General features: G+C 43.9%; 1 protein-coding gene across 9 annotated transcripts in view; it reads left to right on the forward strand.

Moving 5' to 3' along the window:
- LOC113821596 (zinc finger protein rotund) overlaps positions 1–20,000 on the forward strand; it is a 656,570-nt gene that overhangs the window by 576,916 nt on the left and 59,654 nt on the right. For 8 of the 9 annotated variants that reach the window (XM_070140821.1, XM_070140818.1, XM_070140820.1 and 5 more), the window contains one exon: positions 14,695–14,749. In XM_070140821.1, the coding sequence (XP_069996922.1) occupies positions 14,695–14,749 (55 nt within the window). Of the gene's footprint in view, positions 1–14,694; positions 14,750–17,894; positions 18,153–20,000 lie in introns of those variants that run through there. The other variant, XM_027374112.2, reaches the window with a different exon arrangement.

Genomic DNA, 20,000 nt, shown 5'->3' on the forward strand with positions numbered 1-20,000 from the left:
CTCTTTACTTACTCCCCTTTCTCCTGCCCCTCCCTTCACCGGCCTGCCCAGAGTAGCGTGACCGATGCCCCGGCCAGCCACTGGACTGGCACTCCTTGTCCCACCTCTTCCAGGTTTTAACAGTGCCAAGATGAATGTATAATAATCATTTGTATGATAATTGATGGTCGTACTTGTAGGTCATATACATGTGTTCCTTTTTTTCTTTTTATAATTCTATTAGTGCCCTTGCGCAGTATTATTCATTTGAAATATCCTTTTCAATATCTCTGACGTGAGATAATCTATTATATTAAAATTGGATGATATCGCCTTTTATAAACCAGTATTAGTTCATCCCTTTTCTTCCGCTCGCGTCCAGTCTGTCTTTCACCAGGCTCCCTCCCCTTGACCTTTACGTGTACTTTCCCGAGCGTTGCATGGGTGTACGCGACCTCCCCTCCCTCCCTCCCTCCCCTTCCCCTCCCCACCCGCAGCCTCTCCCCTCCCTCCCCTTTCCCTGCCCTTCCCCACCCCCAGCCTCTCCCCTCCCTTCCCCTGGGCACCCACCTCGGCGGAGAACCTTTCTAAATCTAGCTCATTCCCACACAGTCACCACAACCCCTCCTCCCAACACACCCTTCCCCGCCCTTCTACCCACCCCCCACCTCTCCTCCCTTCCCCCGTAGCCTTCTCCTGCTACTCCCCCTCCCGCAACAACCTCCCCCCCCTCCACCCTCATCCCCTAAAAAGAAAAGGAAAAAAATGTAGTGAGAGTGAAGGCCCGACTTTAGAGCGTGGTGTCTGCCGCGTCACCCTCGCCACTGCTTAATATGCATAGACTGTGACTCCTAGTGATACCGGTGAGAAACATCTCTCTAGTTTTTATTGGGAAAGCCCCCTCCCCTCCCCCCACTCCCTACTCCTCCTTCCCCTCCCCCCCTTCGTCTCTTCCTTGGCTCTCCTACCTTCCCAAAATATCCTGTCTTTTTTCTTCTCTCTCTTTTTTACGATCTTTCTCCATCTTGGATCTGGACTTGTATGTGTCTTTTGGTCCGTTATATAGCGGGATGTATAATCTTGTCCTAAAGGTTGGCGCTTCTGTGTTGATATTATCCTTATTATTATTACTGCCACTATTTGCTCTGGGTATGTTTAAGTCTTACCTTTAAACTGTGTGATGAATGAAGATTAGTTGGCTTGTAGTTTTTTCATATACTTTTAATTTCACAGATATTATAACTTTGCCAGTTATGAAACGGGTGCTTACGATGCCTAACTTATGTTAATATGCTAATTAATTTTGGGCGTGGTTATTATTTCATATGATTGTTATGACTTTTTTTCCACGGCTACCATCTATAGCAGTTGCTTTCTAATCCAGTGAATGTAATTATAGTATATAGAGAGATGGTCACTGAAATTGTTCTTCATATAAAGGATAGTAAGTTCGATTATGATGTCACACATTCATCCTTTGACATTGCTCATTTTCATCTGTCTAATGATGTTTGTAACGATGGTCCAATTAAGGCGAGCACTGCCAAGAACACGCCGAATGAAAAAAGATAGTCTTAATTATTTTGACCTGTATTCAAGCCGTGACGTAGCAGACAGTAGATAAGTCGTATACATCAATAATTCATTATGTATTTTTTGCGACTTCGTTAGGAAGACCCAAGTATGGTCGAACGTCATTAACTGCGTCAGTGACGCGTTAGAAATGTAAACTACTTCTTGGTGGCATTTTTTTCATCATAATTTTTTTGTCTCTCGTAGGCTTTCGAGCTTCGCGAGCAATGTGTCTCGATCGCGGGCACGACATAGAAAGCCTCTTTCCCTGAGGTGATTACGAGACGGGTTTGATCACTTAATGCGAAGCTCATTGTAATTCAGGCAAAGCCGATAGCCACACTGATGTGTCCGAGACTCGCTTCGAATCCGAGTACAGCGAAGGATGATCTGAATTCGAAATTGCGCTCGGAGACTCCCACCGATGAACGGAGATTTCTCGATTTAGTGATGTGTTTCATAGCAGCTTGTCAACGGCCGTTTGTCGCATCACGTCCGCAGACTTTCCCTTGTTAGAAAGGACCCCATAAAACTTTTTTTTTCTTGGACACCCTGTCGGACCTCCCTCTCTCGGCGGTATGCAACAAAGGCCAAGATAGGACACTACCTTTTGCGGGATTCCTGTAGGACGGGGAGACAGTGGGCAGGAGAGGCACTTATGTGGACGTCAGAGGTTATTTGGGCAAGTGTCTTGTGAGAAAACGGGCGTACAGCTCTGAAGGTGAGCGGCTGTAAAGGTTCGGAGGCGATCGTGAGCGTAAAGTGCGGATAGATAAAAAAAAAAGTTTATTTTTGTGGGCAGTGTTATACGTCCGTTAAAAACGGTGAGGACGAGTTTTCTCTGTTGGGATAGGTTATAGTCTTGTAGCAAGCCTCGGGAGATAGTCTATCAGCTGATTCTGGGCATTTATGGCAAGAACAGAAAGCCTAGCCTTTTATAGACAAAACAGGGCCTCCACCACCAATACCCTCCAACAAAAACAAAACTAAAAAAGGGATTGGACTGTAAACATAAGGCTCCTGGAGCGCTGTAATAAAAACAATAAATAGAAGCTGGGGGAGTAGCTCAGCCAGTCCAGGGCACGTTCTGTTGGGTCATCGTCAATCAGCCGTGTTCAGCAGAATAGGTTATCTGAAGACTGGTGTCCGCGTGACCGCCCCGCACCGCACCCGCCCACTTCCAGACCGCAACCGGGAAATCGCAGCATCGATCAACCGCTTTTAATTCCTCAATGTCTCCCGCGGAGGAATGGCTCATATTTTGTTTACCTGTTGGTTTACCTGTTTATCTCCGAGGGGCGAGTTTTGATGCGTTTGGTTTCGTTTCCAAGATGCGATATCGACGTGCGGTTCTGTTGTGAATTGGTTCGGACATATATGTATGTTTTTATGTGTGATTAGTTTCATGTACGGTGTGCAGGCAATTCGTTGTAATGATATTGAATAAATGTTGGATGATCATAAAAGTAAAAATGAACGAAACTATATTATCCGTGTTAAGCGTGACATATATTTATTGCGCTTGCAGTGGAAATCAAGGTAAGTTTCATGCGTAAAAGTAAAACTGTATCATGACAGCTGAAGGACCTCGAGTTTAGTAGAACAGGTTTGGCGGAGGAGTTGCCCAATACTTAAGTGAATCACGGAGACTTGGAGACGTGGAAGACCGAAGGGAGGAGCTGGACACACATGGCCCCGTACCCAGAAGTGGGAGTGCGAGGCCAGAGAGGAATGGGTGGGACATGAATTTATTCATGCTAATACACGGGGGAACTTTATCGAAGTATTTCCCGCATTGGGGAAGAAGGTTAGTCTTTGATGTAGAGTTTGTTTTATTTTTTTTCGCTGTGCTAGTATATAAGACAGTCTTTATAGAATAGAGTCCTTTTACGGAGATTTATGTCGACATGGGTGATACAGTGCACATAGAGTAAGACTATATAGCAGCGCTATGACCCATTATTCCTTCGCCTTCCCAGGCGGAGAGCAACATATTCAAACAAGCCTCACAAGATCCGCTCGATAAAAGATACTGTCAAACGCTCCTGCTGGAATCCCATCGCAAGTCAGACGAGATAAGAGCGGAGATGACGGGATACCGTCTGTCGATTGCAGGGGGCGGAGGGGAGGGGGCTCTTAGGCATCTCCAGGGGGCTTCCAGGGACGAGAGGAAGAGGAGGGGCGGAGAGAGGCGGAGTGTCAGGAGGTACAGGGTAGGGAGTGAGGATGTGGGCAGGTTCTGGAATGTAGGCTAGGAGGCATCGTCGGGTGTGGTTGCACCTGGAAGAAGCAATGTTCCTGTTTTTGGAAATCGACTTAGTGTCGTTGTATGCTTTCGGAATCACAGACGTTTCCTCACTTGGGACGCAGTCTTGAGATGGCGCTACGAGGACTGGTTTCCTGTGGCCGGCAATTACCGCATGCATAACATAACATCGCCTTGTCCAAGTCGCGTCAGGTTATGGCTGTAAAGGGGTATCTGTCAAGGCAGGGGGATCTTAAGAATGAAAGCGATTTAGGGTTGAGTCAGAGCGTGGGTAGGACTGGAATGTCGCTTGGATGTTAAGCTCAGGTGGAGCGCGGATTATATAAAGTCCTTAACTGAAGTTCCCAAAGTGTCGGCCGGGAGTCGGACTAGATGCGGTCTTACTCGGCTCCCGAAGTGGAAGACCGACGCTGAAAAGGGCGCAGGAGAAGGCCCGGGGAAGTGGCCAAACTGGAAAGGGAAGGGAGTGTCTGTAAATGAAGCGTTAGACTGAAGGGCAGTGTGTGCAAGTTGCCGAGGCTATAACTTAAGTTTGAATACACAATAAATATCACTTACCAGTGTTTTACAACTACCTAGTTAACGTTCAGCAGCTAACCAACGTATAAAGACATTAAACCGAGGCGTACATCATGTGGTTATTACAGCAAGTGTCTTTCAGAAGTCTTAAAAACGCAAGATAAACAGAGCACTGATGGGAGATTTCAACACACTGTAAGTAGTAATCTCCTAGGCTAAACCCAAGTCATTTTCCCCATTTGTTCTACACATCTAAGAACTAACAAAGCTTTCTTTCGACATGAAAAACAATAATGAAAAACATACATACCCATAAGGCACCTCCTTCTATATACCATTGTGTAATTACAACCATGCAGACCACAGCTACCGTTCACGATTACAGATTCATAGAATGTAAGAGCAGATCATTTACCTATAGATTAGTTGCTTAAACCTCCTCTTGGCTAACAGCAGACACTTTTATAACCCTTTTGGCATCCTATGGTAGATGAAGGTGCGATATTTATGAATGTAACCCACCATTAGGGATATAGTAAACAAATGGAGATTGCGCGTTCTCGAGAGTGATGGGTTTATTTAGCCAGCCTTCTAAGTGGCACTGGCGGCTAGGTGTGTGTGCGTGCGTGCGTGCGTGTGTGTGTATGTGTGTGTGTGTGTGTGTGTGTGTGTGTGTGTGTGTGTGTGTGTGTGTGTGTGTGTGTGTGTGTGTGTGTGTGTGTGTGTGAGACCTAAGACATAGCATTCTGAAAATGGTAATATATTTTAACGCGGGCGCGCGCGCGCACACACACACACACACACACACACACACACACACACACACACACACACACACACACACACACACACACACACACACACACACACACACACACACACACGCATTTATAGGTAGATAGACGAATGACTGAAAAGGTATACACAATAAAGAGAGCAAAGAAATAGCTATCGAAACCCATATAATCTTAATAGCACTTCTTTAATCACTGTGACCTACTCTCTTTAATCTACCATGACCTGTTCTGAAAATAACCATGACCTCCTCACGGGCCTCCTTATTTTGTCTCTGTCTAAAAGGGAAAATTTTTGCAATCTTGGCAATTAAAGGTGATGGCCATTACTCTGCAAGTTTACGGTAATGCAACCCGGTGATTTACAACCTTGAGGACTTCTGATGGTCTTTAGCATTGCAATACGCTTTTAGGAAATCACATGGCAAAGTCTGTTTTTCTCACTTTAATGTCTGATCTTCTGACAGACTTATCTTTGAGAAAAAAAAAACGACAATGAAAAAAGGAGAGAAGCAAAGTCAAAATATCTCTGTCCTTATTTAAATATAATTAGGCATTTGATAGACACTTGGAAGCGATAACGAAAATCGTCCAGGTCTTTAATAGCTTCTCCTAAGGACTCCAGTATCAGATCCGAGTCTGACAAGTCGACTAATGACGCCAGGTGAAAGGCTTCGGCGCGATGATGTAGGGGCACTGGCCAAGCTTTTCAGTTCTCTCGGTCTCTTCGCTCTTCCTCCTTCGTGCCGTCTTGTTTTATTTGTGTTTTTCTCGTTCGTGTTTCATTTTTGTTCATTTTTATTGTCTCGTTTGCCCCTGCCTCTTTCGCTTGTCTTTTCTCATCTTCTCTTTCTTTCCCTCTCTTCTCTCCATTTCTATCCCTTTTTCCTATTTCAAATTTTCTTTTCTGATCTCTTACCTTCTTGCTTCTGCCATTCCCCAATCTTTCTGTTTGTTTTCTTTCTTCTTCTGGTGCTAATTTTACAATTCTTAAAGTGACATTTCTTTTCACTTTATTTCTTTTTGTAACCTCAGAGCTAAGTTTAAGGTCGCCCGCAGTATTGCCGGGGTACTCTTTCACGACCTTAAATGAAATGGACTGCAGGAAATAGACCATTTTTTACATCGCACTGTTGATCTTCGGTTTATCGCCAAATTTCGTAGATTTTAGAACACAGTGTGAGATTGGGAGTCGCGAAATCAGAGCGTAAATGGAACTTGATTGTGTCAGAGAGATATAGTTACCGATATAGCGAGGAATAAGTGACTCATGCTATTGTTCGACGCGAAGGAATCCCTCTCGCGTGACCCTTATCTTCCCCGGTCTTACGGGTGATTCTGGCGTGTTGGCACCTGTATTTTCACATGGACTGTTTTATCATTCTTTATGACGATTAATTGTATATTGTACCTTGTAATAAACGCTGGAAATACGATGCCACTTGTACCTAGAATGCTAGAATATTAGTATCGGCATCTTTTATCAGTATTACACATTTTATTCTATTTTTTCTTCCTCCCTCTATCTTTTTTATATCTGTGTGTGTTCGTTTCGTACCCGGTAGGAACTTTCAAGACAGAATACGATCTTTGGAACCTGACTGTGTCTCCTTTTTACTCCCTTTCTTCCCCCCCCCTCTCTCTCTGCCTTTAAGTACACGGTGGGTTGACCTCTCTATCATTTCTCTAATTAAATGTCTTTGGCGACTTTGTCCTCGGTGGGAGTGTGTGCGCAGTACATGTGTGCGGTCAGATCGACGTCCGGGTACGCGCAGACGCTTTCGGTTTCTTTATCGTATTTATGATTTCCTGTCTCGTAAAGTGTACGGAAGAAATGATTCGGGTTCAATTGCATGTGTGTGGGAGTATATATATATATGTATGTGTGTGTGTGTGTATATATATATATATATATATATATATATATATATATATATGTTTATATATATACATGTATGTATATATGTATATATATATATATATATGTATATACATATATATATATATATATTTATATATATATATATATATTATGTATATATATATTTTATATATATATATATATATATATATATATATATATGTATACACAATTATAAATGTGAATATTTGTGTGTGTGTGTATGCTATACAGACATATTATAAACAAAAAAGCGCATAAACACCGCTCAACACTGCCATTAAAAATCGCCCCATGGAAGTCGAGAGAGTGTCCGGCATTCCTTTGAAACCCCGCGAATTAATAACACGCGCGCTCCCCGATGGCTTCCCCCCTGCGATCAGACAAAAGAATGATTAAGGGCACGGCTAAATAAAATCCCTATCACCTCGGAATTCCTCGTGTTTTCCCAAATGAGCCGAAGGGAGGAAAAAAAGACTCATAGACGTTGTGCAGCTAGATCAATGCTTCGGTAATTTTATAGGCTAGTTAATCAAATAAAGTGCGACTTTTACTGCTCTGTGTATTATCTCGCCCCGGGTCTCCCCTTTGTCCAGGAAGTTTGCATACGGTCACTGCGTAAAAGCGTGAACAGAAATGAACAAAAAGAAATGTGTTGCGAGATGGGAATCTTCATTAATTGAAGAAAAGGGGAATAATAATTAATTTAGTATTAAAGAGCATTGTCGTTTTTATTCCCTGAAAGTACAGTTTATTGTAATCGATAAGATTGTAGATATCAGTAAAATGATAATCTTATCATGGGAATGAAAGGTTCACAGAGAAGTTAAAGGTCAAAACATCGAGGAATTAAGAAACAGAATGGAATGTAAATATCTGCTTCACTTTGTTTTTGTTATTAGTACGGTGGTAACTGAGGGAAGTACACTCCCTTTCCTCAACACACCTTTCAGTGATTTTTCATCGTTGGTCTTAAAGATAAAGACATTTTTTTATAGAAAAATATAAAGATAAAAGACTTTTTATTCGGCATTCCCTCCTTTATTATAGACGTCGCACAGGAATTACTAGCTAGGAATTAACGTCCCCAGTATAGCAGTCATTGTAGTGAAAGTGTTTGTCGGTAGCACAGACCCACAACGGTGAGAGCAATGGCGCATAGCCACGGTGATGGTAGCAGTAGCGACTATTGCGGTGATAGTAGTAGTGATGGCTAACTACGGCAATGATAGTAGTTGACTGACTAAGGTAATGATAGTAGGGACGACTAGTTACAGTGAAAATGGCAGCGACGACTAACTACAGTTATGAGAGCATTGACGACTGGCCGCGTGTGAAGATAGCAGGAACAACCAGCTATGGCACTGATAACAGCGACGATGACCAGAGTGGAGAGACTAGTTATGATAATTAGCAACCGATAGCAGTGACAGGACTTTTCTCACTCGAGTGAATGCAATGGGCGCAATTTGGCAACAGAGATGGGTGTCAGGGCATTAGGAGTGGGATTTCACTTGTTTTTGTTTATCCCGTTGGCTTGATTTGTTCATTTTATCTCTCCTGATATTTTACAATAACATATTACTATATAATATCATCACTTTTATTTCATTCCCGTCATATGTTTCTTTTTATTCAGATAAAGCAATGATATGCTGAAACAAAGCATTCATCAATTCAAAATCCTTTCATCAAGAAATGCTTTAATTTGCTTTTGACTGCAATAAACTTTTACTGAATTACTGAAAACAAAGAGCTGTAAATCTCAACTGAAAAAAGATAATGGATTTCTGATGAAAGTTGTAAATTGAGATGGGATATAATTAAATGGGAAGAGAAAACAACAGAGAAAGAAAAAAACGTGAGAGAGAGAGAGAGAGAGAGAGAGAGAGAGAGAGAGAGAGAGAGAGAGAGAGAGAGAGAGAGAGAGAGAGAGAGAGAGAGAGAGAGAGAGAGAGAGATAAGGAGAGGGGGATGAAGGAGGCAAAAGAAAGAGAGAGAGAGAGAGAGAGAGAGAGAGAGAGAGAGAGAGAGAGAGAGAGAGAGAGAGAGAGAGAGAGAGAGAGAGAGAGAGAGAGAGAGAGAGAGAGAGAGAAAGGCAATTGGTAAGAAGTTCAAAGACTAGGGGTTAAGGCACTGGACTTTCTTTTCACTTTCGTCTCGACCCGCACAGCCAGTTTTTAGTCATGGATATTTTTTTTTCTTTTTTTCTTCCTCTTTTTCTTTTTTGAACCTGACGTATCAAATCGTTCGTGAACCGCGATATCCTGTGTTGGGCTTATGAACCACGCCCTCTTGCGGTCCTTTACGAATCTATGAATGTCTTTTGGTTCATAGTCAGGTGCGTCGTGGTCTACGTGGAGAGGGGGAGAGGGGGAGAGGGAGAGGAGAAAAGAGAAGGGAAGAGAGAAAGGAAGAGCATCAAAGAGGGAAATTTTCCAAAACAAATGTAAAATGAAATTAGTAATAATTCGTGATAATGATGATAAACACAAGAAGAAGGTATTAGATGTCAAAGTGTCTTTCTGCATGTTGCTTTGTATCTCTACGACGAGGAAGGAAAACCCTGATGCAAAACCAGGTGGAGGAACAGGTCTTGATTCTACCAGGAAATGCATTGTTTTACCTACGAATATTATAATGCGTCAAAAAAAGAACTTAAAAAAAAAATACTCCGTCTATCACTGTTATTATACATATTAAACATGCAGACAATGAGACATATTATCACTGATCTTGGCTGACGTCATAATGGTACTTGTTTTTCCTGACCTTTTGTGCACTGAAACAATCACAAAATATGGATTTTTTAGAGTACGTAGGAAGGGAGAGGAAAGAGGAGGGACAGTGGTTGTTTGCCGTTGTTTGTTTACTCTTGATTGTTTTGAATGCAATAAAGCATGGAGTGGTTGGGTATCTTGGCCATGCACGACAGATTTTGTGCTATTAATAAGTCTATAGTCAGTAATTACTGTGTATTGCTCGACCGTGAGTAATGTTAAAGTTTAGTTATTCTCGCCAAGGGGATATTATAGTATTGTTTGATTACCAGCAAGAGCCGATAATGATAACAATCGCGAGCAAACAATTGTACCCTATGATCGATAAAGCATTATATCAGGCCATTACCCAAGCTTTTTTTTTACGGTGTTGCTACTTTGCTTACACGTGTTTTAATCGTGTAGCTTTCGTGTCGGCAAAAGGATTCAGAATGTGATCGGAATATATATACGGAACTAATTATTTCGTGTAGTGGTCATGGGTTTGTGTAGACAGGCGGATGATTAATTGATTAGAGAAAGGAAAAAATGCAATCTCAGCGTCGCACATTAAGACGGCGTGGCAACCCCCGATCACAGACCGCAAGAGATTATCCGTAGCAGCGCCAGGGAGAGGTTTTTGCATGGCGATGGTAGCGGCGGCGAGCATGTCTTGTGTGTATAATTTAGCCGCCTGCAAATATGATTTATCTGCGTGTGACGAACGCTATAAAGCGGTGAGTTACTGCAGCGAACACAAGGCCACAAGCCGCGAATTTGCTTGCGCTCCTACGGCTCATCTCCACAACATCCGTGGCTGCGGTGTACCTTTGGGGATCGCGCTGGAGAGGGGATGCTGGCGATGGCGATGGCGATCTTTAGGGCTTGCTAAGGGCTCGCTCCGACCGGGTTTTTATTGCGTGCGGATGTAAATATGATGTTATAGGGGTGTGTATGTAGGTAAGTGTATGTACGTACGTGTGTGGTCACCTCCTCAGCGTGAGGGTCTTTCGTAAAGTTCAAAGGAAGTCACCCCGGCCACAGGGGTGAGGCAACTTTCCCCCTCACAAGGAATAGAAAAAAGGATCCGAGTCCTGCAAAAACAATAAACAAAAGCCAAAACCTTCCGCGGGCGATCCTGATGACGCATACCTGAGCAGAAATCAGCTGATCGCGCCCACCTGATGTAGCCATGGCAGCAGCAGCGGCAGCGGCAGCGGCAGCGAAGTGCTCAGTGTTGGTGGAGTCCTTGCATCGCCCTTGAGGACTGAGGCGAGAAATGCCACACACGCACAGGCTACAGGGGCGAGCGGTTTAACTTGCTACTTTGACCTTTCTGTGGGCTTCTGTGAAATAGGGGGACCTGTTGCACCGTGCTCGCTCTACTTCAGTCTCACCGGGAGGTTTACTGATGTACTCCTTGGTTCCTGTTCCTCTGCTTTATCATTTTCTTTCGTAATTAGCCGACGTGTATAATTGCATCGAATAGCAGAGGGATGTGGCAGAAGTAGCCAGAGAGCCAGACCTATTGTTGCTTGGAGGCGAAGCGAAGCCGACCCCAGGAAATTATTGCCCCCAAACAAACAGCGAGCGGCCATGGTGTAAAGGCAGGACCCCAGTCGCTTAACCATCGAGCCAAGGATCAAAGCGCCACGTAATGTTTGCTGTGCAGCGATCGGCAAACTGTCAGCCCATTAACGCCACAGACGCCGGGGCCGACAGAATAACGAACGAGGGTCTGGCGTATTTTAATATGTTTTACAAGTTTTCCAGCAGCTTGAGGGCTGCTGCATGTAAAATGTCGAAGCAGATAAGCATCGGACTGTGATCCAGTTTCGAAGTTGGGGGAGAGGTGGGGGCTCGGAGGGAGGGGGATAGAGGCTCGTAACATCCTTCTGGAAGGGTGGAGCAGGCACAGCCTTTTGGGAATAAATTCTTTTAGTCCTCATTCTTTTTTTTTTTTTGGCGTCTCCCATTCTTTTCGTTCACTGCCAGTGATGTAAAGTCCTCATGTGAACTAATTTCGTGGTTGTCTTTAGAGAATCCGGGTAAGGAGTCGACACACAGACAGACAAACAGATTCACAGATCGACAGACAAACACATCTCCACGGATAGACACAAACATACACAGACTGACACATAGATGAACACAATGAATGAGGAAGACCAACAAACAAACAGACGAACAGAGAGCGTGAGAACAAGAAAGACAACACAAGAAAGAATGAATCGGACTCTGTAAAAGAAAAAAAATGGAAGAAAAGAAAGAATTTCCCTCTCTATTCCTTGCCTTATGAAATATCACTTGCCATTGTCTCTCCCTTGGCCGCGAGCATGATTTACCTACCAGCTCACGGCATGATTTCAGCAAATTTCATTCATCTCATTAAGCGACTCAGGGTAACCAACGAACACTCTTGTTGGCCTCCCGCTATGCCTCTCCTGCCTCTCTCTCCCTCTCCCCCTTCCTCCGTGTTTCTACTACTCTCCCTCTCCTTGTTCTTCCTCCTCGTTCCTTGTCCTCCGCTGCTTCCTCATCGCCCTTTCTCTCTTTCCCTTCCTCCTTGCTACTTTTTCTTTTTCTTTTTCTTCTCCACCTCTTCCTCCTCCTTCTCCTGCTCCTCCTCCTCTTTCCTCCCTCCTCCTCTTTCCTCCAGCCTCTTCCTTCCTCCCTCCTCCTCCTCCTCCTCCCTTCCGTCCCTGAAAAATTGTCTTCGATTCGAAACTGCAGCCCTCGTCTCAGGATCCGACGACCTCGAGAGACACACGTAGACCCTGGTCATTTGATTGCCAACAAAATGTCAATGAGAACAGCAAAAAATCTCTTCACTAACCGCTCGCTCATCCCACGGGCTCTCCGCACGCCGCGCCGCCCGCTTGTCAGACACAAATTAAATGATTTTTGATGTTGGAAATCTGATGTGCAGTTTAGGATATTTTCCAGATGAATTACGTTCATTTGTATGACTTTATTTGTTGTTATTATATGTAACATTACTAGATTCATTAAGTTTACGTAGGTGAAGAATTACAAAATAGATTATGATACACACACACACACACACACACACACACACACACACACACACACACACACACACACACACACACACACACACACACACACACACACACACACACACACACACACGCACACGCACGCACGCACACACGCACGCACGCACGCACGCACGCACGCACGCACGCACGCACGCACGCACACACACACACACACACACACACACACACACACACACACACACACACACACACACACACACACACACACACACACACACACACACACATATATATATATATATATATATATATATATATATATATATATATATATATATATATATATGTATATATATATATATATATGTTTGTGTGTGTTTATGTATGCGTGTGTGTGTATATATGTATATATATATATATATATATATATATATATATATATATATATATATATATATATATATATATATATTTAAGATAGATAGTAATGAAATAGACACGGATTTTTTTCATGAAAAGTAAATAGAACTTAAAAGCAGAGTAAATAATAGAGGCCATTCAGAAGCAAATCCTTTTGGGAGCGTGAGCACCGGCGGCGCCCAGAGCATCGCTCAGGGATGTTCATCATGACGTGACCGCGTGAACAGCTGCGGGAGCGGCAGCGTTTACACGAACAAGAGACGACGACCGGCCGGACGGACAGGCAATTGCGTGACAGCCTTACAAGCACAGGATGGCTTAATCTGACTTTGATGGATCGGGATCGTTTAGATGTTGGGATTTTAAATGTGAATTTAATCAATGTCTATTTTTTATCGTGGATCCTGATTACATAATCTTGGGATTCTGATTTCCTTTTTTTTCGTACTTTTTATCACGGAGGAACGCGGACGAGCTTTATCCTTCACGATGACGTCACACGGCCGCAGCGCGAGCCAGTGTTTACGGTGTGCTTGCTTGCTTGCCTGCTTGCGCTCCAGGTGTGCTGCTCGATATAATAATGCCAGCGTGCCCGGCTTGCTTCCCCGCCGACCACACCCTGTTTGACCCTCTTATATTGCCTTGATATTTGTGCGAAGGGATGCTCTCCGTGCAGGCGGCCGGGGATAACGGACCCAGATATGGCCCGTGACCGGCGACGGGGCCGGCCTCGCGAGAGCGACGTCGATGCCGCTCTATAGGGGGGGGGAGAAAGGGGGGAAATAAAGACAGAGTGGAAGAGAGGGATAAATCAGTGTTGTCTATTAGGCCCGATTATATTTGCATACGCCTTTTGAATTCGGTATTTATAGGTCTCGGTGTGTGCATGCATTTAGGTATGCAGGACGGAGGTTTAACGGCGGGACAAAAGGGCCTCATCATTCGATCTGAGCGAGGGACATAAACACCCATTTTCCTCGCCGCCCGAACGTGAATCGAAATCCGAAACCCGATCCGACGAGAGACAAAACGGAAGGAGCGCCGTCACCTGGGACTGATCAGCCTCCGTCCTAACCCTTAAACGCGCCTTAGAGAGCCCGGCTCGGAGCTTCAATAGGCGAGGGATTTGATTCTCGGCTTCGGATCCTACCGCTCGCCGGGGAGGAATTCAGGCGCCTGCAGCCGGTGTTCACTGGTGTAGAACCTCTCACACCACCAGCGTCTAGCCGGTCGACTGCGGCTCTCACCTTACGGCGCGGTTCAGCTTCGTTTATTATTTTCTGTTCTTATTCTGATTGTTACTCCACATTCACAGGACTAATGATAATAATTGTCTATTTATGTATACTTTTTAGATGTCTTCCATAAGGGACTTTTTACAAAATCTACCTGGCTTAAAGAAAAGTCATACCATGTGCCTTTATGCAAATGTTAATAAACATTTTTTTCCCATTCTTTCCAGAGCAAAATGAACGCGACGCCAGACCAGCACAACTCATCGTCACCCATGCATAAAGGTAAGCAAATTGAAGGTAGTTTGGCGAGCAACCTCGTTAGTAGAAACACCCCCCTGCAACTATAGTTTCATTAGAGTACGGGAGTCAGCTGAGTCCGAAGAGCGTCATTTTTCCTTGTCTCTGCATGCCAAGGGACGCGGGCTGGCCTTAGGGTGTCGGCGCTCCTGACGAAGGGGGTTTGGGGCCAGACTCACCGGGCGAAATGGTAATAAATACCGTATCGCTGTTAAGTTGAAACCTTTCTCATTAGGAGCTTTTATTTCTGGATAATCTACACCCAGGTACATGTGTGTGTGTGTGTGTGTATGTGTGTGTGTGTGTGTGTCTGTGTGTGTTTGTGTGTGTGTGTGTGCGCGCGTGCAGGTGGGCACATGTGTGTACGTGGGGTAGTAAAGATACCCTCTTCACAGAAAGAGTATTATTTTTATGATACAAAAAGTGTATCGAGCAATAAATTCCCTTTCTGTCATTCCTTACAGTATCTGTTTTCTTATATGATTTTTTGATACGCCGTTATTTTCGGTATCAGTTTGCTTATTACTTTTTTTTTACGTGCAAAATCACTTTTATTCACTCTTACACGTAGACCGCACTTCTCCAAAAAAGTGGTCTTTACTCATCTTCAAATCTGTGTGACATTTAAACACAGAAGACTCTCTCTCTCTCTCTCTCTCTCTCTCTCTCTCTCTCTCTCTCTCTCTCTCTCTCTCTCTCTCTCTCTCTCTCTCTCTCTCTCTCTCCTCTCTCTCTCTCTCTCTCTCTCTCTCTCTCTCTCTCTCTCCCCACTCTCTCTCTCTCTCTCTCTCTCTCTCTCCCACTCTCTCTCCCACCCTCTCTCCCTCCTTCCCTCCCTCCCTCCCTCCCTCCCTCCCTCCATCCCTCCATCCCCCCATCCCTTCTTCCCTCTCCCTCCCTCCCCATCCCTTCCTCCCCCCCCCCCCCCTCCCCTTCGCTCCCATTCTCCCTCTCCCTCTCCCCCCATCCCTCCCCCCCCTTCGCTCCCATTCGCCCTTTCCCTCTCCTCCCTCACTTCCCTCTCCTCCTCTTCCTTTCCTCATTTTTTCCTCCACTTGAATATGATTAAAACAATTCCAAAACAAAATAAATGTTTGGTAGAATAAGAGAAAGTCGAAATAAAGGATTTTATCCCATCCACGTCAGGAATGCCAGATTGGGAAGATAAAAAGAGGTTCACACAGCCACAATATCTCAAGGGATCCTGAAATAACCGACTGATTTGGACTGAATCACAGCGCTGTGTATTTGTATGTTCTGGGGGTTTCTATTGTTAAGACGGAATGGGGGAATATATATTTGTAATGTAACGAATGCTGATTTAGTAATTTTATGATCATTTCTTGTTTGGGAGATGGTTCGATTCGCTATGGGACAGAGAGCATCGGAAGGGCTTGAAATAAATAATTGAATAATGTTATCATTTAATTTGGATTTTTGGTGTTTGCAAGATAACGAGTCAAGGTTCATTTCTGAGAAATCGTGATGAAGAAAGAAAACCTAATGTAAGTAGTATTTTTTTCCGTCTGCGAGAACTAGAGAACCTTTTGAAGAAAAATTATAAAGGTTAAAAACAGTGAAGTTTTTAAAAAAATTAAAAGACTAGCATAATCTTTGAGGAGAGAAACTGAAGTATTTTAGAACAATGACAGGAGAAGAGAAAAAATATATAAAAACTGTTAAGAAGGGAGAGATAAATAAGAGTCCTGTGAACTGAAGTGAAGAAAGTTCACCGAGACAAAAAAGGAATAGAGAAAGTGATAGTGCGAAATTGGAAAGAAAGTTACCATAGCGGTATAAATAGATCAAATATCACAGGTTAAGAAAAGAACACGGAATAAAACAAATATTCGAAACCAAAAAAGAAAGAAAGAAAAGAAAACGGTGGATGAAAAATATTGAAGAAAAGAAAGTGACGGACTTAAACCAATGTAAAGGAGAAAGACCAATGACAGATGATGAAGTTAGGATAGGGAGAAGAGCCTAAAGGAGGCAGGAGAGGAGACATGGGGAGAGCAAGGAGGAGGAGGAGGAGGAGGAAGAAAAGGAGGAGGAAGAGGAGGAGGCCAGGACAACACGTGGCTCCCAGCAAACCAATCGTAGCGGGCACCGAGGCCTGAACTCCACCCCTTTGTCAGGAAAGCTTCCGCCGTTGACCGACACCCGCGTTCATCACAACTACACGAATCTGGGGGTTGGGGCGCTCGCTTTTTACCTTTTATTCAGTATCACGCTTCTGCAAAATCATTATTGACATTTAGGAGTCAATGTTGAGGTCAAGGGTATTCAGATCAAGAATATATGAGGAACTTGCTTGAATACTTATTTCGTAACAGTTACCCCTTTGGGTCCACTGCGGTGACAGGGCTGACTGACGTACGATACATTTTTTCTTGGATCACAGACCGTTTTTTTTAGGCTCCATAAGTTGAAGTTAGGTAATTGTTTAACATGTTTACATGTGTTATATCAGCAGACAGTGTATTATTTCTGTCTATAACTAACATGTTAAAGTAAATAAATGAAAGAGGCCGAGGGTTACCAACGCGAGAATAAAAAAAATTGAAGCAACTGTGTCGGTTCTCACGTTACGTCGGAAGATATAGTAGGTCGCATTTGTAGATGTGGCTTACGCCTGCTTTGCTGTTAAGCCCATATTATCTAGAGGCTTGTAGTCGCCGATGTCTGGAAATAAATGGGTGAAATATATGAGTCTTCCCTCTCGTTTGATTTAAGAAAATTTGTGTTGCGTTGAGTGATATCCTACGACGGTCTCGCTTGACTCATGGCTCAGGAATCAGGCTGTGGATATGAAACAGTTATGCCTTCATATCATTTTCTTTTCAGTCGATCAAATATTCGAGACATTTACGATTTTTATTTTCAATATAAATCAAGTATCGTTCGTTTGGTTTTAATATATATTGTACCGTTTAGTACATCATGCATCACAAACTTTGAATAACAGTTAAGCTCTATTATTGAGATATGTGTCTATGTGCGTGCGGGTGTCCCTGGATGGAGAGTGTCTGGGCAGGTAGGTGGTGTCCGTGGAGGGGCGGGGTGGGCAGGGCAGGGGGGGGCGGGACGACGGGAGGAGGCTGGTGGGTTCGGGTCCCGGCCCCACACTCACTACCTGACAACGGGCCGAGGTGTGCGCACGCTGGTTTTTGCTGTGCGCGTTGTGGCAGTTCTTCCCCGAGTGCCTCCACGACCCTTCGCGGCTCCTGGACTCTCGTAGCCTGAGTGTGACTTCGTGTGTGCATTGAGACAATGGTGACCTCGTGTGAGATAGATTTGCAACAGCAGCGGCACCACCAGGACTACCTGGCCGCTACAGAAGCCGCGGCCAAGGAACACGCAGTCCTGGGCATGATCCTCCCGGAGTGTGAGTGTTGACCCTTCGTCAGTAGTGTGTCGGGCGGGATGGGCCAGCGAGTGATTGCATGATGCTCCTGCTCCTGCTACTGCGCAATTGTAGCAGCCTCTCTTAGGCCGGTGTCAAGAGCACCAACAGGAGACGTGTCGCTGATCTAGTTTCTGATCTTTTTCTCGATGTTGTATTTTGCGTTAAAATCACATGTCCTACAGTGTCCGATGAATTGTGTCAAGTGTCAAAAAAGTGATTCGTAGTCTTAGGGAAATACGAGGATAATCATTAAAAAAATAAAAAGACGTTCCCAAGGTTGATGTGTGCAGATGACAATTACTGCATTCGCACGACGATTAGCTGAAAGGCCCAAAGACGCGAATTAATGCACTAGTCATGTATTAATCGATCCCTGTCTTAAAATAATCCGGTGCAAAGAGACAACGCTCGTGGAGACTTCAACGCATCGTCTGGGGCGTGGTGGTGGTGCTGGCGGCTCGAGTATTGTTAGTGTAGGAGTAAGAATTGGTTGTGATGTCGGTGTTAATCCTTCTGCTTTCTTAATAGAATTCGTAGCAAGGTTTGCCGTGTCCTGTTGTATGTTGTTTATGCTTCCTCTTTTCCGCTGTTGGTTTATGAAGTTTGATAGTGTTGATTTAGTTTTTTTGTAATCTTGGGAAAATTGTTTGCGATCATGATGTTGCTGATTATATTAAATACAAGTGTTTTTTTTTTGTTATTTTATTGCAATACAAATAGTTATCTCCCTAGTGATTAAGTTAGTGTTATTGAAATAACTAGTAACCGATGACGCGAAAGAATTTACTGAAAGGTGAAGGATATTGTTAGAGTGGCTCGAAGATCTATTTATTTAATTTGGTGATGGAGATTCTAATAGTGCTGATTTTTACTCTCTCTCTCTCTCTCTCTCTCTCTCTCTCTCTCTCTCTCTCTCTCTCTCTCTCTCTCTCTCTCTCTCTCTCTCTCTCTCTCTCTCTCTCTCTCTCTCTCTCTCCTCTCAGTGCAGCATTTATCCCAACGCCTCAGAGATGCTGTTCGTAGTGGTATCGAATGTGAAGCAAGCCTTAGTGGTTCTAATCCCCTCGTCAGGAGTATTCGTAGCACTGTGTCAATAATTCATCGTGATCGCAGCCAACTTCAGGTTTCATTAGAGTTGTAATTAGCGTCACCACAGGCATCCCGTCAGAAGCAGGACTTTGATTTTAACTCTTAATAGCAGTATGATTATTGCCACTTTCATCGTTTTTTTCTTATAGTAATGATATGCACACGTTTGCAGATCAGTTTTATGATTTAGCTTACATCCCCCATTCTTCGCTGTGCATTTGCCAACCCGAAAAAAAGAAAAAAAGTATATGCGTATGTGGGTACTTCGTTAATGATCTTGACACTTTTCTCGACTCTTGTATTGTGATGCTTTAGTACACTGTTTAACTAACTAATGGAAATCATTGACAGGGATTATGATACCAATATTGCATTTTTATATTTAATTGGGTTTCTTTAGGATCTTGTGCACGGTACAATTCTTACTCTCCATCTCCCTCCTTCATTTTCCTCTCTCTCTCTCTCTCTCTCTCTCTCTCTCTCTCTCTCTCTCTCTCTCTCTCTCTCTCTCTCTCTCTCTCTCTCTCTCTCTCTCTCTCTCTCTCTCTCCCCCTCTTCCTTTCGAATGGTTCTCATATCCACCACATCTCGAGCATCCCAGTGCAAATTGCCATGGCCAAACTAAGCCTCTGTCTATCTGTCTATCTATCGGGCAGCACAGACGACCAGCGAACTCCCGAAAACTAAAATGTTCTCCGAGTCCTGATCACCTTTAGACACACACCCGAGACAAATAGA

The sequence above is a fragment of the Penaeus vannamei genome, chromosome 27 (assembly GCF_042767895.1).
Source record: "Penaeus vannamei isolate JL-2024 chromosome 27, ASM4276789v1, whole genome shotgun sequence".
NCBI classification, from domain to species: domain Eukaryota; kingdom Metazoa; phylum Arthropoda; class Malacostraca; order Decapoda; family Penaeidae; genus Penaeus; species Penaeus vannamei.